The following is a 23525-nucleotide window of genomic DNA, read 5'->3' on the forward strand; positions in this document are numbered from 1 at the left end:
AGAGCTGAGCCTCCAATGTAAAGCCGAGCCTGCTGCTGGCTCTGAGGAGGGCCACTCCTGCTCCTGGGCTGGACACTGGCTGCCTTGTTCCTTCTCTAGGCATATATTTGTGTGTGTGTGTGTGTGTGGGGGGGGGGGGGGGCAGGAGGATATGAGTCCTGGGGGACAGGTAGCAGGAAGGCTGCATCCTGAGTTCAGAACTAGCTTGGCCTGGCTTCCTGCACCACCAAGGGAAGGGAAGAAAGCGTGGCAGGGGAGAGGAGAGAGAAGTAAGGCTATAGATGTGAAAGCATCATAAACAAGGGCCTGGCGACCCACATGCTCAAATACCGTTGTTTTTCTTTGGGTGAGGTACAGAAAGAGGGAGGCCCTTGTGGCTGGCCTCAGAGCAGGAAAATCTTACTAACTGGGGTCCCTTCTGTTGCTGCTGTAGCTGTTTTTCCTTGTGTCTAGCTGAGCGGCTTGTGGTCCAAGCCAGCTTTCTGCAGGGAGCCAGGTGTGTGGGGGAGGAGGGCAGAGCTTGCAAAAGGGCAGGCTGATGTCTTCAGCCAGGACCCTCCAGCCTAGCCTGTCCTGCTCTTTGAAAGGGGAGGACTGTCCTCAAGTTTCCTAAGGGACTGGGGAAACAGAGACCACCCCTATCCCCAAAGCCCTCTAGACTCCAGAGAATTCAGACCAATTTTCTGTTTCTGAATTGCAACCCGGCGACAACTCATTAGGAGGCTATGAAACCAGGTAGGTGTCTGGAGTCCTAATGAGTCAGGGGTCCCTGGCTACAAGTAGTTATGGCTGGTGAGTGATGTGGAAAACAGGTGTCACTGAATAGCTTTATTGAGCATTTTGGGCTGGGCCCTAAGCTCAGCACTTTAATCCCCACAACTGGCCAGTGACATAGCTACTGTTACCCCACTTTACAAATGAGGAAGGACAGGTCACGGAGGCTCGCTGCCTCAAATGGCAGGCCCGGCTGCCTGGTCCCAATGCAGAAAGTACCCAATGCCATGCCTGGCACATAATGACCCTCAGCGGAGGTTACCCCTCCAGCCTGCAATCAACACCATTGGCCCCAGGTGGAAGGGATCCCAAGCTCTCTCCAGCTTTCCAGTGGCCCTTAACCATGGGTCACCCTTGTTTGGGAATCTGCCCCCAGACAGGATGCTTCCACTTCCCCCAGGCCTGGCACTGCCAGCCACTGCCCCTCTGCAGTGGCTTTCCAGGAGCGGGGCAGCAGCCCCTGTCCTCCCCACCACTCTGACTCTGGCCTTTGCCTGTTGCCGAGGCTGCTCCCTGCCCCGTAGTGAGGACAGCTATGTGGCTAGGGGCCCGTCATGGTGCCACTGCCCACCTCCACCACCCAGCAGTGCTTCCCAGTCTATCACCTGCCATCCACCCCATCTATAAGCTGGCAGCTGCTGCTCTAGCCTCAGGTGAGGAACAGCCAGGAGCTGCTGGCATGAGGCTCTGGGGCTCAGGTGGGTCTGGTGCTTCTGTGGGGAGGGAGGCAAAGAAAGTTTACTCCCACCTTGACCTGGCCTGCACCGGGGGCATCTGGGGCCATGCAGGTGGCAGATGTTGGGTAGAGGCTGTTGAGTTTAAGCTTTCCTCCACAACGACACCTGCTCCTGGGCCAGGCTGGGCTGGCATCCTCTTCTGCTCTTCCCACCACTGACCCCGGGGGCCCATCTGCAAAATGGAAACCACAAGCTGAACTTGCCTACTTTGCCAAGTTGATGATGGCTGCAGTGAAACATGCCTGATGCACGTGGAGAGCCAGCATCACCTGGGGCTCTCTTGCTGTTGGGGTTCTCTGCCCCTGGCCCCAAGCCCACTGGCCATCAGCGGCAGAAGCCTGGCATCGATGGAGAGGAAGGTGACCTCATCTGACTTACAGCAGGACACTGAGGAGCAAAGCAGCTAGACAACGGCAGTGGTGAGGGTCCCCACTTGGCATCAGCGATGTGGTCACTGCTGGCCAGTTCCCTCCAGGGCTGGGGCTGCCCCAGCTCAGAGGTGGCAGGGAACACGGCCACCGACTCCATGGCTGGGCGGTTCCAGACTGTCACATAAATCAACCTGGGCTTTATGAAGCTAATGAATTTGTGTCCAAGATTTGGTGTGGAGCCTCGGGTGGCAGGATGATTTAATCAGCTTTGTCTTTAAGCAAGAGGGAATGTAATTGGAGAAGGGTAGTTCCAGATGTTTTGAGTTTTCAGCCACAGTGGGGCAGCCAGGTCTTCCTTGCTCTTGGCCTGACCACTGCAGGCCCCTGCTCTACCCAACCTGAGAGGCCTCCTGGGAGGAAGTCGCAATGATAGATGGAGAAGGGGCATTTGTTTTTCCCGTGGATGGAAAGTGACACGTGGGGACAAGCTATGAGAAACACTGAGGTGCGACGGCAGAGAGAAAGCGGGCTGAGGCCAATTACATCACACAGGGACTCTCCCAGGCTTCAGCTGCCAGGGCAGAGGTGGCGCAGCCTGTGGGCTCCCCGAGTTCCCTGCAAATCCCACCCCTGACCCTGAGACCACCTTGGGCCCCGGGAGACCCTACATCGTCGCTCTGTCAGAGGTCTGAAGACGCTGAGATACAGGGGAGGGGCTGAGCAAGGCACTGAACTCAAAAGAGGGAGGGGTGGGGCCTGAGACCCACCCCAGAGAGGCAGCTCCAGGCCAGGGGCTCTGGGCTCCAGGACAGGTGGGGCCAGGCCCAGGGCTGGGGGCAAGCCAGTGAGGGTCAGGGGGACCCCCAGGTCCTGAAGCAGTAGAAGGCACGTTGAAAATGCAGAGTTCATTCGAGTCACCTGTGTTTCCCAGGAGGCCAGCCCAGCAAGTGCGTGCATGGCTGTGTGGGAGGTGGCTGGGGACCTGGCCTCCTTCCATGGGAATGGAAGTGGGGGCCCCATCCAACCCCACATTGCCCAAGGGATATAGCGTGAACACTGAGCACCCACGCTCAGCCCCTAAGGGAGCCGCTTTTAGTGTTGGAGTGGGAGCACGGGCAGCCTGACCATTGTCAGGGTGGGAACCTCAGAGCCCTCCCACTGCCATGTCACTGCCAAGCCGCTGAGGTGCCAGGTGGGGATGGCTTCCCTCTAGTAGGACCACCTGCACTGCAGGAGGCCCTGAGGGCTCCAGTGGGGCAGCGAGGGCAGCAGACGGTCCCTTTCAGGGACAAGCTCCAGACTTTAGGCCCAGCTGGCAGGCGGCTGTGTCCCTGTAGAAGGGATGCTCCATCCAGCCTGCTACTCCGGAGCTCGCGCCCACAGCGAGGGCCCTCGCAGCTCTATCTGGGGACTCTGGTACCAGTTAGCACTTCTTGTTCTTGTCATGGGGCCAGCCAGGCCCTCTCTGAGGTGGCACCTACCGCCTCCCAGGCCTGGTGGGAGGGTGGGCCCTGCCGTCACAGGCAGACCTGGCTAGGATGCTTCCAGCCTGGGATTCGCCTCTGAAGAGGCAGCAGCTGCTAGTGGAGGTTTCTTAGACAAGGACGCAGGATGGGGCAGGAGAGGGGAGGGGCATGGGTCTGGGACAAATGATGGCAGTGCCAGCACTGCATCTCCCACTGTGCAGGGAGTAGCCCGCCCTGGAAGTGGGGTGGGGGGTGAAGCGTGTTGGAAGATGTGGGAGAGGTGTGATTCCAGTAATGAGTCTTAGAACTTGGGAGCAGCCACGTGTCACCCAGGCAGAAGGACCTGGTGGGAGAGCTGCCCGGGGGAGTGAGGACAGGTGCAGACTGGGTGGAAGGCGGGGTGGGGAGAACACCCCCAGCTGGACAGGGGGTTTCCCCTGGAGCCACAGTCCTACCTGCCCCGTGAAGACCTGGGAGCAACTAAATCTGGGCTCTGCGGGCGAGGGGCGGGGCTAGGGCCCCTATGCCTCCCGTCACTAGACCTGCCTGTCCTGCCATCAGAGCTTGGTCTCGCTGAGGACGATATTGGCCGTGACGAAAATGAAGCAGGAGAAAGCCCAGAGCAGCACGAAGCCCACCCAGAAGGTGTGGCGGAAAGGGGACCTGTGCTTGTTGCTGACCCCACAGCCAAAGGCCAGCTGGGTGTCCCTGCGGCAGTGGTACACCAGGAAGGCGGGGATGACGTACTGGATGCCGGTGCCCGCGTAGGCCCCTGTGATGCCCACCAGGGACTCCAGGTCGTGGGTGCAGAAGGCCACCAGCACAGGCGGCACCAGGGTGATGGTGGGAAACACGACGCGGTCCACCACCCACGGGTACGTGCCGCCCTCGCGGTGGAAGAGTGTCTTCCAGTTGTTGCGCAGGGTCACGGCAATGATGGGGAAGTTGGTGCTGATGGTGAAGACGGGGAAGAGGCCCAGGAAAAAGCGCACAGCGGCCAGGCCCACGACGTCACAGCGCGCGAAGTTGAGGGTGTACATGTCCATGAGGCTGTCGCCGCGGAAGCAGAAGATGGCGGTGAAGGAGAGGAGGCCGTAGAAGGCCAGGATCAGCACGTAGTCCAGGAACACCAGCCTTGTGAGGTGGCGCTTGGAGGAGACGGGGGTAATGAGGGATGGCAGAGAGTGCTGGCACATGAAGGAGTAGACGCACACCCCAAACAGGTTCCGGACCCCCGAGAAGTCAGCCAGGGGCGGGTGCCCCTCCCCTTGTCCGTGCCCGATGCGGACCAGGGCCAGCACAATCATGACGGCGAAAGCTGGGAAACGAGAGAGAGGAGTCACCCGGTGGGGACAGGCACGGCCCTACCTTGAGTTTCTGGTCTGGGGGGCGCCTTTGCGGGGACTAGAGCCCCGTGAGAAAGAGCCATGAAATGCACGTTCACACAGCCCTGTTCTTGGGTGGCTCAACAGTGGCTGCTCATCAGAGGAAGGTCCCGCATCCCTCTCTGTCCTGTTCTCTCCTCTCCCTGCTGAGCAGGGGGCCTGAGTATGTGGGGACAGGGCTGCAGTGGGGCCAGTGGCAGGGTGGTCCAGCTTTGCAGAGGTAGCAACTCTGTCTTCTTAGAGGAGGGCCAGTCCTGGGCAGGCACTGCCTGGCTCCCTCATCAGACCCCCAGGGCTCTCAGGGGCTCTGCCAGCTTCCTGGCAGGGAGCAGGCTGGGTCAGGACACAGGGTCACCCTCTCTCCCTTGGTTTAAGGAATGTGAGGCTGGAGAGCTGGGGGGTAGACGAAGAAGGGCATGGAGTGTTTGGGAGGAGGTGTCCTCCTGGGCCGAGGGCAACTGCTAGACACAGCTGAGGCCGACAGGCAGGAGTGCTGGGAGCCCTGGGCAGACAGGTGAGTGCCTAGGGGCCGAGGGCAGGCAGGAAGTTGCCAGTGGTCATGCCAGGGCAGAAATAGCATCAAGGACCAAGGCTGCGGACTGCCGAGTCCTGAGCTGCTGACACCGAGGCTGGAGGTAGGTGGCATGTGGCTCTGTTTTCCTGGGCCTGGCAGCACAGCTAGGGGACAGGGGACCCTCTGTGGAAGTGGAAGGGGGCCTGTGGCCCCATCTGTTCAGAGCAAACAGCTTGCATTGCTGATGGAGACCAGGCTGGCTTCACTTCACAGCCCTTTACGGTGACCCTGCTTCTGGGCTGCCACTGGAGACAGGCTCACAGCACGCCCTCCAGGCTGAGTTCCCCAGAGGCAGCCTGCGCACCGCAGGGACAAGGGGCTGTGTTCCCAGTGCTCTGAGGAGATGGCACTCTTAGATCTTTCTGTGTCTCCCGCTTCTGCTCTCCGGGCTACCCAGAACCGCGGTTAGCTACTCACACACGGAGACCACTGGTGTCCGTGTCTGTTCTGAAGCTGACCAAGCCCTGCTCTCTCTGTTCAGAACATATCTGACAGCCTCTCTAGCCTGTGCCCTCACCCCTCAGGTGAAGCCCACGGGGACACGTGACATTTCTTGGTGAGCAGCACAGGCAAGTGTGAAGGGGCAGTGGCCAAAGAGGCCAGCTCACAGCTCGGTGGCTCCTGTCTGGGGCCCCCCGCAGAGCCCCAGGGCTCTTTTGCAGGTGGGAGGCTGGGTATCCTATGGTCCCCTTTGGGCCAGGCCCACTCCCTGACTCCTGGAAGGAAGAGGTGGTTCTGATGGGACCCACAGGAAACCAGGCAATGTCTTCCCACAATGACACTGGGAGTGAGATGGAATCTTCATCTATTACTTTTAATCAGAACTGCCTGACACTGTCGGGGACAGGAGGGGAGGAGGGGAGCGTGGAAACTGGCCTGAGAAAATTGCCAGTAAAGAAGATGATTTGTTTCTGCCTCTCACCGCCCGCTCCAGTCCCCGCCACTCCTGACTCTGAGGGCCTGGGGACTCCTCCTCCCCCGACATCACAAATCGTCCCAACCCTGGTCAGTCAAGCAGAAGCGGCGGCCTAGTTCCTCCTTCCAGTCTCAGCCCAGGGAGCTGCCTCCAGCTTCACCCACTGGGGGTGGATGGCACAGGACACCTGTGGGACAGCCCAGGACCCTGAGCAATCTGCTCGCCCCAGAGATTTCTGCGGGTGGGTAGAGGGGGGTGTGCACAGCAGTGCCTACGTGAGAGATCCACCCCACAGGACTTGTGTCAGGGCAGGATGTGCAGGAGGGGTACCGGGGAGAGAGCAGACAGGCTGGAGGCAGAGTCCCTGTGAGCCAGAAAGGGCTACAGAGCAGAGCTGAGCAGGATGGGGTGGGGGTACAGAGGCCAGACTGGGCCCGGGGCACCTGGTGATTTGTTATTCAGGAGGTTGCTGCAGACTGTTCTGCCACCATAAGTGGGGCACAAGGGTCAGGGCAATGGGGGCAGCTGCTGTAGGGCAAGATTCAAATCCTGCACTGCCACTGCCATCTCGAGGTACCACCTTGAGACCTGGCACTTGGCCCTGCCCAAGGCTGGCACGAACTTAGAAAAAGGCAAGTGGAGAATTCCTCTAGCTGTCTGTCACTCGGCCCTGGGCCCTGGGCCCTGTGTCTGGTGAGCAAGCAGGCAAGAAGGCAGGAAGAGGTCAGCTGTCTGGACATGAGCATCCCTGCCACTGCTCTCTCCTGCCCTGGACACAGCTCGTGCTTCTCTGCTCCTCTAACTCCCCAGCCTCACATCTCCAAAGAAAGGCAGCTAGCTCTCCTTACAGCCCTGACTGTGGGATTTCCTCATGGTAAATAAACCAATTTATAAAGTAGGTTTCCAAAGAAATGAGACGGCTGTACACACACACACATATACCCCTGAAACATACACCTTCTAACTGGCGTCCTCCAGAGCAGCTGTCTTGGGAAGAGGCACCTTTGACACCAACAATGATGTGGAACAACTTCTAGAACCTTCAGCTAGAACAAAGCCATGGCGGCTGGGCACAGTGGCTCACGCCTGTAATCCCAGCACCTTGGGAGGCCGAGGCAGGTAGATCACCTGAGGTCAGGAGTTTGAGACCAGCCTGGCCAACATGGTGAAACCCTGTCTCTACTAAAAATTAGCTGAGCTTGGTGGCGCGCACCTGCAATCCCAGCTACTCGGGAGGCTGAGGCAGGAGAATCACTTGAACCTGGGAGGCAGAGGTTGCAGTGAGCTGAGATTGTGCCACTGCACTCCAGCCTGGGCAACAGGACAAGACTCCACCATCAAAACAAACAAACAAACAAGCCACAGATATGGGTGATTAAAAAAGGATTTCATGATCTTCTAGCCATAATTAGTTTCACCTCATAATGCCACTACCTAGATTACCTAGATTAGTCACCCATTTCATTCTTTTGATTGTCTTAAACAAGTCTATTTGCAAAAACCAAGTCTACCTTCGTGGGCTGGATGTTTGCTGCTGCCTAGGAGTCAGAAGCAGATGCTAGAAGCTCTTGGGAGGTGATTCCAGAGTGTTAGAAAGTGGGATAAACACCTGATGGGGCAGGCGCAGCTGCAGGGCCGTGTGGGCTTTCGTGAACTCCCCTTGGTCACACCCTGCACTGCTGTCAAAAGCTCACCCAGCTGTGTGGCAGCTCGGCTGCATGGAGATGCCACCAGCTCTGGGGCTGAGCAGACCGAGTGTGCACCCAGCAGAGGTGGGTCATTCACCCATGAATCCTGACCTGCACTCAGGGCGCTCACACACCAGGAGGGGGAGAGGCCGCCATGGTGAGGAGCATATCCGGGAAGGGCAGGTGGTTCTAGAAGAGCCACGCCCCCAAAACAGGGGTGAGGACCAGCTTCCCAGTGGAAATGGCCCCAGTCGAGGCAGAAGGTGAACCCAGCTACCTGGGGAGGGGGCAGGGCCCTCCGGTTCGGCACCACCGTGAGGATATGAAGGCAGGTGCTGGGATCTGTCCCCTGGGAGTGGAGAGTGAAGGGAACTGTTCCAGCCTGGTCTCCAAACCAGCAAATTCAAAAGAAACTAGCACCATCTAGAAGCTCGTTTCCCTGGGAGATGGAGGAAAGGGAGGGAAGGGAGAAAAGGAAGGAAAGGAGGAAGGAAGGGAGGAAGGGAGGGACAGAGGGGAGGTCAGGGCCCTGACCTTGCAGAGTCCTGGGACCATGGCCCGAGGCTTAACCCCCACTGCCCACCTGGCGAGGCTCCTGTGGCCCCACCCCTTTGTCTGGCCCCTCCCTGCCTCCCCTGGCTGCGGGAGGAACAGAGTTCAACAGCCATCTCCTAGATTGATCGCCACATCCCTGGGAGACAGCTGCTCCAAAAACTCATTAGGTCTGATCATAAATCAAGATGAAACGAGGATGACAGGTTATGGAGACCCTGCCAGGATGCGTGATAGGGAGCAGGGCTCCAAGAGCCACACCAACGCCCGGGGCTCAGCCACAGCTGCCAAGACAGCCTGCGCCCACCTCGTGGAGGCTGCGTGGGAGGCCAGACGGGTGTGGAGGCAGGACAGAGCAGAAAGTGCTCCCCAGACATGCCAAGGACCAGACACCCAGGACTTCACAGTCAGATGTGCAGGGGGGTCGGCCCCCACCAGGGCCTGCAGTTCCCCAAGAGCCTATCACAGGCAGTGCCCAGAACATCCGCATCCACATCCACCCACAATTCCACACTGGGAGTCCTGCTCTGAGTGGTGGAGAGCAGCAGTGAGAAGCTGGGAGGAGGTAGAGGGGAGGACAGAGGAGGAGGCTGACACAGGTCACACGAGCGGCTGCTGGGCCTCGGAAGGCTCAGCTACAAAATGACAAGGGGAGGCAGAAGACTTCTCTCTTAATATTTGAGTAAAAGCCAATGCAAAAGCCACCGCATTTGTCTTGTGTCACCCATGGGCCCAACTGGACTGTTCATTCCTTCATTCAACAACAATGGACTGAGTTTCCCCTGGGTGCTGGGCACTATGCTGGCCATCTGGGGACAGCACACTGAGACAGGGGTCCTGTCCTTCTGGAGCCCAGAGTCCAGGGTACCAGAGTCCAGGTGGAAGGTACAGGGGACAAATTATAACTAAAGAACGGGCTGGTTATCAGGCACACTTGCTGTGGGGTACATGATGAGATCCCCGTCACGGGAGGCGGCCAAGCCTGAGGGTAGGAGGCCACGTGCTGGGGGTCCCAGAGGGGAAGCAGGTGTCAGACGGGATGTGGAGGACCTTTCGGAGCCGTTCCGACCCTATAGGTCTGTGGCTGCTGTGACTCCTCACGGTTTAGGAGGAGCAGCTCAATGCGGGGTAGAGACGAGGAGGGGGCCCCCGAGGACACCCATAGGCAGAGCCTCATTGAGGCCCCGCGAGGTCGCCTGCCAAGGCTGCTGGCTGCTCACAGGCTCATCCTGATAGTGGATCTCAGCTACACACGCAGGCCTCGCCACACTGATTCACCTGGGCCACAGCCACTCCCCTCCCTCGCACACTGACACCTGGGGAGGGAGTGAGGAAGACAGAGCGAAGGCACAGGAAGTCATTGTCTTGGAGCTGAGATAAAACAGGCACGAGTCCTGAGCTGCCAGAGGCCAGTCAGAGAAGGCGCCTGCCTTCCCTTTCTGAGGAGGCTAGAAGTAAAATTTACACAAGGACTGAGCTGCCAGGAGGCACATCCAGTGTACGGGCATCTGGACAAGCCAAGGTTCTTGTTAATATCGGCTTTGCCGCAACCTCAAGCGTGGCGGTCAGGGAGCAATTTCACATCAAGATACGTTATTATAACATCCGAGTCCTCAGGCTCCTAAAGCAGTCAGAAGAGAAGTGAAGAGAAGCAGCCTTTCCCCAGACAGCCTCAGCCTGGCAAGAGCCAGATAAGAAGTCCCTGCAGGCACTGCCTCCACATCTGTCCTCACGGCCTCTCTCCTTGGCAGGGAGGAGGACAGGTGAGCCCACCCACTCTGAACACCTGCCAAACGGCAAAGGTGGCGCTGGTTTATAAGGGGATGAAAGTCAACATCTCTCCCTCCCTTCCAGAATATCCCTGCCCTCCTGGAACCTCACTCGGGGGCCTGGGGAAAGAAGGGGGCCTTATTGGAGGGATGAAGCCGTGACTGGGCCAAGCCCTTGTAGCAGCTGAAGGTGACTTGTTCTTGGGGCCAGATGGGGATGAGTAGGTGTCTGGAGTTGGGGCCTAGGGCCCTGATGCTCATGTTCGGGGAGTCCTACCAGCACCCCCAGCTCACCTCTCTTGGGTCTCTCTGGGCAGGGACAGAAAGATCAGAGTGGTCAGTAGCCAGCCCCTTCCTTCCAGTGCTGAACACACACCTCTGGGCATCAACATAAGGGCTGGCTGAGCTGCAGGTACGGAGAGGGACGAGCTCCTTCCAGGTCCTCCCAGGTCCTCCCAGGCAGCGCTGCCTTGGTCTCTGAGCCATGTGAGGCCTGGGCAGGACTCCGCCTTCCTTACAGAATGCTGGGGTCTGTGTGGGGCTGGAGAGAGTTGGGTGACCTTCCCAGGCACCACTGGAGTTGGGGCACAGGGGCCAGAGCTCTCCAGGCCTGGGCGGGGAGGGGTGGAGCAGAAAGAGCCATCCCAGGAGCCCCCACCTCCGCTCTGGGGGCACACATGAAGCTTTCCCCATGAGCATGCGATGCTGAGGCACTGAGTCCGTCTTGGTGGCTTTCCTGTTTTCCTTATCCCCATGACTGGCTCTGGAATTAAGCAACGGCTACTTCTGGGCAGCCTGAATGCCGCCCACGCTCTCCCTGAAGGTGGCAACAAACCCACTGGGCTCTGACGGAGAAGCACCGAGAAGCATCTAGAGCCATGCTGACCACCAGGGCCACACGAGGCCGAGGCTCCTGAGCACTGGAACATGGCTGGCTCAAACTGAAGTGTGCTCAGGTGTAAAACACACTGGATTTCAAAGACTTGGTGTGTGGCCCAGCACTGAGGTGGGCGGATTACTTGAGCCCAGGAGTTTGAGAAAAGCCTGGCCAAAATGGCAAAACCCCGTCCTTACTAAAAATACATAAATTAGCTGGACATGGTGGCGGGCGCCTGTAGTCCCAGCTACTAGGGAGGCTGAGGCAGGAGAATTGCTTGAACCCAGGAGGCAGAAGTTGCAGTGAGCTGAGATCGCGCCACTGCACTCCAGCCTGGGTGACAGAGCGAGACTCTGTCTCAAAAAAGAAAAAAAAGACTTAGCGTGGAAAAGGAACGTAAAGTATCCCACTTGTCATTTTTTTTCATGATTACATGTTGAAAGATATTTTTGATATGTTAAGTATTTTATCAAAATGAACTGAATTTCAAGATGTCGCTACTAAAAATTAAAAACTTCCCCAGGTGGCTGGCATTGTATTTCTATGGGTGTCTCAGTGGGGTTTCCTGTGCTGGGGGTCTATGGGCTGTGTGGATGTGTGCATACCTGGGAAGCACCTGAGATGCTAAGGATTTGAAAGATTTCCCCCTCCTGCCACCAACCTCGGTCCAGGACTCCTCTCTCTAACCCTGTCATCTGCCCTGATTTGCATGGGGACGCTGAAGACCTAGGGTGGAGCTGGTGAGACGCTGCACCAATCCTTCTCGAAAAGCCCAAGGACAAATGGGCTCTGAGTACCCCCGGGCTGTGACCCCCAGGGCAGCCTGATCTGGTGAGGGAGGCACTGGCTGGGTCTGGGGTGCTATGGAACTGGCCTGTGGTCCTGGGCCACCATCAGAGGGACATCTCCATAAGGATGTGAGCTGGAACAGAGGCTCTCGGGAGCCATAGAGGGCCCTGCCCAATGGTCCCTGCCCAGAAGCCCCCTCCCCCAGCCCGCTCATCCCCTTCTACAGGGCCTGGAAGGGATGAGGAGTATGAGGACACGCATCCACTAGGGCCAGACCGCACGCGGCACACTCCTCCTCCCTAATCCCTTTGGGTGTCCGAGTTGTGCACACACACTCAGAGCCATGACCGTGAGGGCCAAGGGTGAAGGGTCTTCCTCCAGGCATGGGCCCCCAGGCCTTTTCCACACGCCAGTGCTGAGCTGTGCCTTGGCAGGGCTGCTTCCTGGAGAGCTGCTCCCACAACTCTCTGACCTCTGAACCTGGCTCCAGATGTCCCTGAGGTCAGGGCGCCCCAAGCCCCATGCCATTCCCTGCTCCCCATGTGTGGCTCTGGCTCTGACACTGTGAGGTGGAGGCCATCCGTCACGGTGGCTGTCTGGGAGCGGCACTCTCTTTTCCCAGCAGAGAAGCAACATGCCAGGGCTAATGATAACAAATGGCCGGCAGTGTGCCCATCACCAGCTCAGGCACCGGCACTCCGGGCGGGGAACAGGACTAGGGGAGGACTTGGCGCCAGCTCCCTCCTTCACCACCACTTAGCCCTCGGAAGGTGCCGGGCTGCAGGGCTCTCTTGGCTTTAGCTGGGCCATCAGAAGGGGTGGGTGGGTAACACCAGCCTGAGCAGAGAACCACTGGAGACCAGCCTCTTGGCCCTAAAACAGGGGGAGGTGATTGGGCATTTGTTCCTTAAATAATGGGACTGACCTCGGCAGAAGGAGACCCACATTTGCAGGCTGGAGGTGGAAGAGCCCAAGGATCCTGCAGCCTAGAGGTGTGAGCGACACTAGGACACAGTCCTGGCTTGGAAACGGCCAAGTTACACTGGGCACAGCTCCTGAATCTGCCACTTAACTGTGTAATCTTGGGGCAAACTGTTTCATCACCTTTAAAAACGCAGATGTGGCCGGGCACGGTGGTTCATGCCTGTAATCCCACCACTTTGGGAGGCCGAGGCGGGTGGATCACTTGAGGTCAGGAGTTCGAGACCAGCCTGGCCAACATGGAGAAAACCCATCTCTACTAAAAATACAAAAATTAGCTGGGCGTGGTGGCCCATGCTTGTAATCCCAGCTACTCAGAAAGCTGAGGCAGGAGAATCACTTGAGCCTAGGAGGTGGAGGTTGGAGTGAGCCGAGATTGTGCTGCTGCACTCCAGTGTGGGCGACAGAGTGAGACTCTGTCTAAAAAAAAAAAAAAAAAAAAGGAGATGACTGTAGGGACGCTGAAGGGTTGGAGTGAGACAGGGCAGTGCCGTGCTCGTAAAACCTGGCTCACAGCAATCGCTCAGGAAGCTGCACATGCCTTCTATCATTGCAGAAACCCATTGCCCCTGCTGAAAGCCCAGTTCCCAGGCAAGCAGGAAAAACTGTGTCAGTGCTGAGTTCTCATCTAGCTCCCCTTGTGCTCCAAAGAGGGGGACTGGATGATACTAGTGACCCCGCCTTCCTGGCCAGGTCAAGCTGCTGTCAGAACAGTTCCCAGGAACACCTTATCACTGGCCTCAGCTAACCTTTGGGGCTCTGGGGGTCAGGGATAGGGAGGAGGGCAAGGAGGACCCCAACAGGCTGCTCACCCCTGCTCTGCCAACCAGAGCGACCCTCAGTTCCTCCTCTTACGCCCCTGCCTACCCCCACCACCGCCAGCATCTTTTAAGGCCCCTCAAGGCCAGGCAATCCCCACTACCCCACCTCTGGGGCCTCCAGGTGTATGCCCTCTCTGGGAGGGGCTAAAGGAGACAGGGTCTTTGGAGCCTGAGCTGGCCCATCCTTCCTGGGGTGGCACCTGCCTGCACTTGGGCTGTGGTGTGGGTGAGGGCTCTGCCTGGGAGGAGCTCCCTTTGGGCACTACAGGAGGCCCCCACAGGGATGTGCCAGGCACCAAAAGCATCTTGGCCCTGGGTCTGGTTTTCCTTTCAGACCTGTAGGGCATCCAGCATATGCCAGCTTTGCCTAGCAACTCACCCACCATGCACTTGGGTTTCTGCTGAAAGGAGGGAATCTAAAGCCAACTGATCTTCCCATGTGGGCCAGCTCCTGTGCTTTCTGGAGGATTCTAGCTTCGTTCACTCCTCACCCCGGGAGAAGAGGAGAACGCTGAAACAACCAGCTTTATAGGATGAGGTTCTATCCTGTGGCTAAATTATTTAGCCCAAAGGACTGAGAGCAGAGTCCCCCTCTCCCCAGGGTGGCAGGAGGCGGCAGCAGCCTGGTGAAGGGCAAGTGTCTGAGCCTCTGGAGCAATCAAGCCTTCCGTCAGAAATCACAGGCTCTGGCCTTTCATCCTTCCACTTCCCCACACCCTCGGAGCCTGGCAGGTGGCGCCTGGGAGGGCAGGGTCTCAATTTTTCATTCTTAAGTTGTCAGAGCAAGCTCAGTGTGCAATCATTGGGAAGGCAGGGCCTCTGGCTGCTGGCTGACTAATCTCCTTCCTGGAGATTGGAAACATAAAATTTCAGGCGCTGTCACCTTTCCTGCAGGCTGCTCAGCCCTTTCCTCTCCAGCAGCCAGCTAGATGCAGAGAGAGACGGGAAGGAGAGAGTGAGGAAGATGAAAGGTGGTACCGAGCAAGGATGGGTGGCCCCTCCTGGGTCTGAACGTAACTCTGGAGCTCCAGGGTTGCTGTGGGCCATGGCAGCCCTGCAGATGTATATGATGGCCTGACTTGCTGCAAGGTTAAGACTCACCCTCCCACGTGAAGCCCAGTTCTGCACAGAGGCCATGACCATCACCATCGTCGGGCCAGACTCGACCCACGACCACGAGTGATCTGGGACTTAGTTTCCTTGCCTTGTCAGTGCCCAGACAGCTGGGCCACCGACCTCCTGGGCACTGCAGGAGTCTTTGTCTGGTAGCTGGAGCTGCCCATCTCGGCCGTACACAGATCAGAGCTGATAACAAAGGCTGCTAGAGGAGAGGTACGGCCGCAAGGGCAACACCCTTTGCTCGGGCCAAGTGAACTCTCAGGTCAGTCCTGACTGATGCTAAGGAAGGGAGTCATTTGGCGGCACATGGCTGGCTGTTCGCCAGCAAGCGTTCATTACCTGTCCACTTTACCTTAAAACAGAAACACTGGGTTCCTCTCCTATAAATGGGCCTCTGTGCATTTGCAAAAAGAACTTCTAGAAAACCAAGAATAAAATTAAGACCAAAATGAAACATATACAAAAGGTTTTTCAAGATTCCCTCCACTGGGAGTGTAACCAGTCATGACTGGACGCGGAACAGCCCAGGAGAGCCCTGGACAGTGGCCTAGTCGGAGGGTGGGCAGGGCTGCCGCAGAGACCTGGGCCGTGCAGGGCTGCTGACAGCAGGGTGGCGTGGTGCTGGCACATGAGGCTGTCTGGATGGACGCACAGGGGGCATTTTGGGGGGTCCTTCTGGGACCTCTGAGAGGCACTAGTTGAGTGGTTGTGGAGGAATTCCAGCACCAGGCTGGCAGCAGTGGGCACCAGATGGCCCAGACACGAGACCCCTGGCTGCCGGTGGTGACGGATCAGCGCAGTCCCACTGGGAGGCTGTCTGCAGGGATCAGTCATGGGTTTGGAGACAGGTAAACACCAGAAAGCCTCATGTCCCCAGGTGATGGCTTCCTCTTAGGGGTCTCACCTGCCACCACCACCACGTCCCACCTCTCCCTGTCGGCTTGGAAAACAAATCTGGGGCAGTTGCTGAGGGAGGTGGAGAGAGTGGGGCCGAGAACTTCATGAGGCAGGTTCAAGTTCATCCACAAACGCCTGAAGAGGACGGTGTCTGACCCACTTTGAGGCGAACACAGATGCAAAAAGAGCGTGTGCAGCGTCTGCTCCGCATACACAATCAGAGGGAAGGGAACCCTGTGGTCCTCGGCAGCCCAGGCCCGAGGAGGGCTGTGGCACTCCAGAGCAGCCTTTGTTAAAAAGAATCCGGATTTTAATAACCCCAAATGGGGCACCCCGCACCGAGCCAGCTGTTCATGGGAGGCGTCTGCAGGCATCTGTCGGTGAAAGTTGGTAATGGGACTGAAGTAATGAAGCTGCCATTACTTCAGCCCGAGAGCTCCCTGCGGCGGGGCGGGGGCAGCCTCCTGCCATCGGCTTAGGTGCTCAGATTTGGGATCTGAAGTCCCTGCGCTGGGCCCGTGAGCACAAAGAACATCCTCTGTGCTGCGTCTCCCCTCAGCATCCCTGGTCTACCCGTGGCTGGCAGAGGCTAGAGCCCCTGCCCCTCTGTGAGATGAGCCAGCCTTTCATTCTCCCAGCTCAGAGCTTCCTCAAAGTGGGTAGGAGTAGATGCTGGGGGCGGCGGAGCAGAGAGGGCTCCTCTCCAGGCACCACAGCTGGGATGTGGCAACAGAGAGGCTGCCCAGAGCAAACCTGGGTGCTCCTAGATCTCACCGTGACACCAGTGTGGACACCCAGGGCCTGCTCTCTTGAGGTAGCTGAGGTCATGTCCCCAGTCTCATGGCCAGCCCCCAGAGAGGCTCATCTTGAGGCCACTCTTGGGATGTGGCAGCTGACCAAGATGATGCTGAAGACAGTCATGCTCACTGTGGCTCCCCTCTGCACACTGCGCAGGTGCTGTGCTAACAACACGGTCCCATTCAAGGCCTCGCTGCCACTGCACAGACAAGGAACTTGGCGGAGAAGCCTCGATCCATCTGTGCACCTTGGGAGTAAACGCCGCCTGTCCCACACGGGGGGAACAAGGCAAGGAGGTCCGGCGTGACCTCCAGTAGGTGCGCCACCTGGCACAGAGCAGCCACCGGAGACCTGATTGCTCAGGAATCTGCGGTGGCCACCTGGGGGTGAGCCAGCCATGTCTGCCAGGGCCTGAACAACAGCCTCACTGCTGGGGACAGCACACCAAGACCTTCCTTCCCCATGTGGATTCAGAGGTATCTGCCACCCAGGCATCCCACACTGACCAGCCCAGTCTCCCCAGAACTTATTTGGGGAGCACAAGAAATGAACAGACACTGTCACATGTCATCCATGCTTTGAGTTTTCCTGGACAAGTGGCTATTTACAAAGGCCATTTAACCCTTTCAGTGCCATTCTGGCAGAACGATGGGGCTTCCGAGGCTACTAAAGGGAAGGAGGGCAGAGCAGAGGCCCTCGGAGGAGCTGGCCCGAAGGCTCCTCAGCACAGCTCCAGGGCCTGCAGTCTCCTCCAGCCTCATTTCAACAGATGGCAGAACTAATTCCTAATTAAGCCCAAGAAAGTTTCCGGCTCAGCACATTTATTTATGATTTTCCGGTCCCTTTGGTGCTTATTCTTCCCCTTTGTCTTCCTGGAACCCAAGCCAGCTTATTTCCAACCCCGAGCTCCCCACTTGGTTATTGGGAAAGCATGGCCTCATCTGGGGAGAGGGGAGAGGAAGGGGTGCGGTGGGAGTGTGGGAAGGAGGGTGGGGTGTGTGGGACTCGGTCACACAGCTGCTTTTAAGACAGAATGAAAAGGGAGTTTGTGGCGAACTGACAACTTGGCACAGACTTGAGAGGACAAATAGGCTTTTGAGGTCACTGCCTTTAGGGTGGTTCTCGAAAAACTGCCTGGGGTGAGCTTGGCCCAGAGGCGAGAAACCCTCGTGGGGTCCCTCCCCCAAAAGGGGCTGCCAGTTTTGTTTTGTTTGGTGGCTCCAGGGGGACCTCCATCCCCTTCGTCCCCTCCTGAGCCACGCTGCTGCCCGGGGCTGGGAGGGGGACACACCTTCCGCCAGCACTGGGAAGAAAAATACCCCGCTGGTTCCAGTGCTGGCTGCTGGGGAATGGAACCCTAGACCCAGCTGCGCTTCAGAGTTTACTTAACTGGGTAATTTTTCTTCTGGCGAGAGGGCTGTGCCACAGAAAGGTTGGCTTTTTAATCCCAGAGGTCTGAGTCTCTCATGGAGAAAAAATCACTGCCTTTGCTGTCGCCCCCAGCAGCACTCTGGAGAAAAGGTTCGCCTGAGAGGCTCCCGACATTTGATTATCTCTTGGATCAAAAGGAAAAGAGGCAGATGACTTGCTAAGACAACAACGTCACCACCAAAAAAACAAGTGCTGTCGACCTTCCCAAGCTGGTCTCCACCTCCGGCTCCTGATGCTGCCAAAAGCCTCTCTCGAGGCCACTGTCACCTGCTCCGCAGCACTGCAGGGCCCCGGGAGCCTCAGGGTGGGAGACCTGGGGGTGGGAAGGGGGTGGGAAGGGGCTGGGGGAAACAGGAGTTGATTTTCTAAAGCCAAGTCTATGGTGAGCCTGACTCTGGGGAAGTAGGGTCTCCAACAGCAGAATGGCAAGGGGCCCGGGCTGTCCCCAGACGCCTTCCAGGACCCCGGGGCCCTGCTGGCCACAGAATTTGGCTTCTCCTCCGACTGATGCAGGGATACAGCTGGTCTCCTGCTCTGAGACAATCGCTCTTTATTTGCCCTCAGCCTCCTCTTCTCCTTTTTACAATCTTCTCCCTTTCAACAAATGTATTGCTCCCCAGACACGGGGAGGAATCTGTCACCCTAAACAAGTGCAGGGGTCTTCGGAAGCCATTAACTGTCACTATCCTGGGTGTCATCCCCATGCCGGCTAAAGCAGGAACGTCCCCTCCACCTCTCCCCAGCCTGTTCCTGTCCTCCTGGATGAGGGGAAGGGACGGGAATCAGCTCAGCTTTCTCCATGCCAGCGCCCACGGGGCCCTTTCCCCCTCCCCAGTGCTGAGGGGCGGGTCAAGTGCAGCCAGTCCCACACAGGGTAGGGGCCAGACTCTGGGGCTACAGATGTGGCTGCAGGGAGCCACAGGAGCTGGAGCACCAGACTTAGGCCAGGAAGGCAAGGAGGGAGAACGGTTCTCTCCAAATCCTGCTTCACTGAGAAAACTCCTTCTTCTGAGATCACCAGGTCTTACCCACTCGGCCTTACCCAGAGCTCTCAAATACTTCATATAAGCAGAGGAATAGGAAGGGTGGACGGCTGAGCCCTGGTGTTTCTGATCCCTGCTGACTCCGACTTCTGGACACAATCCCTCCTGGCACCCAGGGAGGCTCCATTCTAAATCCATCCCTTGGAGCTGGTGGGATCCCCAGGTTCTAAGTAACAATTCCCATCTTCCCCCAGGTAGTCATGTTAATTTAACCTGGGGCTTTGGAACTTGTGAGTGCAATTTGGGAACGGCACTCACTGGTGAGTACGTGACCACACAGACTGAATGGGGCAGATGCAGACTTCCGCCCTGTCCAGGGATGGACAGGTGTCCTCCCGCTCCCTCGTGTCAGCTTGATGCCCAAGGACGGGCTCGGCCCAGATGATGTGCCCCTGTGGGGACCTCACAACTCATCTCCATCCTGCTCTCATCTCCTTGCAAGGACAAACCAAGAGGGCAAAGAAGTTACAGGCTGGTGAGCATGGCTCAAGGCAAGGAAAAACTTTCCAGAACTGACATACAACCCCTCAGAGTGGAGTGGGAGCCTCATCCAGTCGTGAGCTCTGGGCCCCGGAGGCCACCCTGTCCCCTGTGCTGTACAGCCTGCTCCCAGAGGGGCGAGGTGGGGCTACCTGACTGCTGTGGCCCCTTCCAACTAAAGATGCCAAGAATGCCGTGTACGGAGGCTCCTTAGACTGACATCTCATAATCCCCCGAGTCTGGGGAACCAGGGGAATTGCAGATGTCAAGCTGCTGGAAGTCATTTAGATCAGAAAGTGTCCTCGGCGACCATGACCCGCTGCTGAGTCCTGGCATGGAATCAGGATCAGCGTGCACCCCCAGAGTCTGGATGAGGGTAGAATGGGCGAGCACAGGGGGAAAGAGGGCTGGGGAAGGTGGTCAGGAAGGAGGAGCCCCAGCCTTGGCTCCTCTAGAGCCAAGTGCCTCTGTGCTGAGGCAGGCAAGCTCCTGGAGCCTGGACACACCCACTCTGTCCAGGCCCCTCTCTCAGAACAGCAACAGCCTTCTTAGTTTTTAGATTGAGCAGAAGAGGGGTCCAACGGACGCCCAAAGCCGTGCTGGCCACAGAGGGCCCCACCTGCTCCTGTCCTCCGTCCAGGTGGATCGGCAGCTGGCCCTTTCCCTGAGTTGGCTGGCAGGATGGTGTGGCGGAAGTAGACCAGCCCCCAACCACCAACCTGTTTGGGGGAACAGACCCCCAGACCGCAGCTGAGGACAATGGCACTCATGCTCAGCACAGTGTCCGTTGGTTAGAAGATGCTGTGGAGGGAGTGTCTTTTCATGCCCTGGTGGCCAGAGACCCAGAGGCAGAGAGTGGCTGCTGCCATGGCCCACTGGCTTTTATGGTTATGCCACATAGCACACTCATGAGAACGCAGAGCCGCGCCGCTCTCGTGCCCTGCAGGGCACAGCCCAACCCAGGCCTTTGGGAGCCCCCCTGCCAGCCTCTAGGTCAGTGGGCACCCAGGATGGTTGTATGAGAAAGAAGCTGGTCCTAGAATGAACAATCCTGGGCTCTAGCCCCAGCTCCATCCACACTGTGTGACCTCGAAACAATCGTCTTGTTTTGGTGTTAAATTTCCCCAGCAGTAACAGGCAAACTGAGCATCTGCCCCCTCCTTATCCTTTGGAAAGGTGGGAGGACCAGACAGGCCTGAGTCAATGGAAACCACCACCACACTCCAGCTACGGCTGGGGCCCCTGCATGGCCTCTCACGAAAGGAGAGGGACGGGACGAGAGGAGAAAGCGCAGAGACTCGAGCTGTTTCTCAGACTCACCGATCCATCTCATCAGAGAGGTCAGGATCTGCAGGTACTTGGTCTTCTGGACGTCAAAGAAGGTGAACGGTCCGAGGAGGAGAGTGAAGATCGCCTGGGGGATGGAAACAAGAGTGAGGAGGGTGCAGGCCGCACCAGCAGACCGTCTGCACACGGAAGACGCTGCTGCTCACATGGCCTCCGCCCATAGCTAAGGCCGGGCCTGACTTGGGCACACCTGGACCGGCAGAGGCTCCCTGGGGTCACCTTGGGTAAGTGCCAGTGCCAGGGGTGGAACAAGAGCTCCAGAGCCATGCTTCCCTGCTGCTGCTCACATGTACTGTTCCGACAATGCTGAGCCTCCTAGGCAAGGCCCAGGTGTCGTTCCAGGGACCCTATGCATCCTGCTCTCTTCAGCAAACACAGATTGAAGATCCATGATGTGCCCACCCTCGAACTGCCCATGAGCATGGGCTAGAGACGTAATGGCAAAAAGGATCCAAAAGAAGCACCAGCCATGTCTCTGACTCTTAGTTTACTGCGAAGAAAGGACACAGTGCGGAGGGGCCCCAGGAGCCCTGACGAAGCCTCGCAGGAGAGGACACCTCTTCTGACGGGCTTGGAGAGGAGTGATCGGGATGTGCATGGGCCACGTTTTTGGCTTCGAGAGGAGAAGTCTGGAGAACGAGAGCCCCTGGCTTCCAGGGCAGGCCCCTCGGAAGTACCCGGGATGACCAAGGAAAGGAGCTGCATCTAGGAAAACCAGGGCAAAGAAGTTCTGGGCTGAGGATGGGACCCAGGCAGAGAAGCGGGTGCTGGTCAGCATGGGTCCTCTCATTTCTCTTTGGAGAACAGGGGAAAGTGTTGACTCAAAAAACAAAAGTCAAACTCTGTCTCAGAAAACTGGTCTGTGGGAAATGGGAACCTTCTTTGCAAAGGAAAATGGGGGTAAATGTGACAGAGCAGAGACTGGAGTGTGGGGAAGGTTAGGATTTCCATGCCAAATTGGTTGCTCAGGGAGTAGAGGAATTAAGAGCTGCTCATTGCAGTTAAGATGATGGTACCATTTCCAATCTGCCACTCGGAAGCAGTGTGAGGCATCAGACCTTATTAACATTTACACAGTGCCATTTTATCACGTTAATGCTAATGACACTCACCAGAGATGCGGCAGGCGGCTTGGAAGCCTGAACGAATGTGGGGAGCGGGCCCACTTGGGGAGTCAGGCTCTGGCCTCTCATCTGGGTGAATCCATCACAGCTGCTCAGCCCTCGGCCAGCCCCTGTGACTGACAGGTAGGAGCCCCGCAGAAGGAGGGGCTGAGCCTGTCCCGCCCCCCGCCCCCCACCTCTGGCCATAAGGAGGGCAGGATTTGGGAGAAGCTGTGACCTCTTATCCAAGTCCATTATCACTGTAAGGATGAGTGACGCGGAGGACTGAAGTGCCGCTTAAGGAAAGGCTCTAATTAGCTGGGCTAGAGAAGGCGACCTGGCAGCCACCAGGCATGGAGGGCTTTGGAAAGAGAAGCTTTCTGCTGGGGGCCTCAGAACTGGCCCTGCTTCTACTCAGGAGAGGGGAAAGAAGTCTTTCTTTCTATCAGGCTTGGGGGATGGGGCAGGGCAGGGGAAGGCAGACGAAAGGGCTCTCCTCACAAAAGCAGTGGACAGCCTCCGCCGTCCCCTCAGCCCAGGGAGAGGAGCTGGGGACACGGTAGCGCATGCAGAACGTTGACTCTGGCGGAGCAGGTCTGTACGCAGCACCATCAGTAAGTCATTTAGGAAAATTACCACTTCAGGGAAACTTTCCACTGATGAATTTCTCTTTTGAAGGATGAAGAGGGAGATGTCAGGTAGAAGAATGCATGAACACAGAGCCACCTGCCACAAATGTTTCCAAGTAACTGTGGTCTGCTGGAAACTGGACTCCTGGTGTGCCCGGGTGTTTGGGTAGTTCGCCTCTGACTTCCCACTGAAATTATGGTCCTCCAGCTGTGGGGGCTGGAGATCTTGGGGGTGGCTTATGTGGGAGGTCAGGTCTCATCTCAGAAACCTAAAGACTGGTTTTTAGAAGGTTTTACACCATAAAAATAGACGGACAGCAGAACCACCCCCAAGGGCAGGCAGGGAATGCTCCTGCAGGCTGCCTGGGTCCTGTCCTCCAGGGGCCCTGTCCATCTCTGTTCCTGTCCTCGGCAGATGCTTGTCAAGATCCTAGGACACAGAAGGCTCCATTCTGTAAAACCCTGTATGGATGAATCCCAGCCCGCTGACAGCATCCCTCTATTTAATCAGATGTACCTCTGAAAGGTATTGTAAGTGGTATGTGTGAGGTGCCACTTGAGTGACCAGGAATATGAATCTAGAGGAGTCGAAACGAGGGTTCATATCCGCTTAGTGTTCTCAGACCCAGTTCTGGGGACAGCAGGTCTGTCCTCAGCATGGGAACTGGCAATGAAGGACTCTTCTGGAAGATCTGGCCAATGGCTGCAACGTCCATAGATGGATGATGGTTGGAATGTGGCTTCTTTTTCATTTCATGCTCAGGAGTACAGACCGACCATAACGCTTGGGAAGGCTCAGGGCCCACTTAGTCACAGCAAACACGCACAGACTGCCAAACAGCAGCCCTTCCATAGGACTGCGAGCTCACGCATCAGAGAGCGCCCAGATGAAGACACAGACTGCGAGCTGGGGCTAATTAAGGAACAGGTGTCTTCTGCAAATTAGTTAGAGCCAGAACTCAGCAACTGCAGGAGCAG

General features: G+C 57.4%; 1 protein-coding gene across 2 annotated transcripts in view; it reads right to left on the minus strand.

The window, feature by feature from the left end:
• Positions 1-813: 813 nt before the first annotated feature.
• TMEM104 (transmembrane protein 104) overlaps positions 814-23525 on the minus strand; it is a 63114-nt gene continuing 40402 nt past the window's right edge. For both annotated transcript variants that reach the window (XM_004040940.5, XM_055389021.2), the window contains exons 9-10: positions 20789-20882; positions 814-4666 (exon numbers count right to left, since the gene is read on the minus strand). In XM_004040940.5, coding sequence (XP_004040988.1) covers positions 3906-4666; positions 20789-20882 — 855 coding nt within the window. In that variant the 3' untranslated portion in view covers positions 814-3905. The remainder of the gene's footprint in view (positions 4667-20788; positions 20883-23525) is intronic.

The sequence above is a fragment of the Gorilla gorilla genome, chromosome 4 (assembly GCF_029281585.2).
Source record: "Gorilla gorilla gorilla isolate KB3781 chromosome 4, NHGRI_mGorGor1-v2.1_pri, whole genome shotgun sequence".
NCBI lineage: Eukaryota > Metazoa > Chordata > Mammalia > Primates > Hominidae > Gorilla > Gorilla gorilla.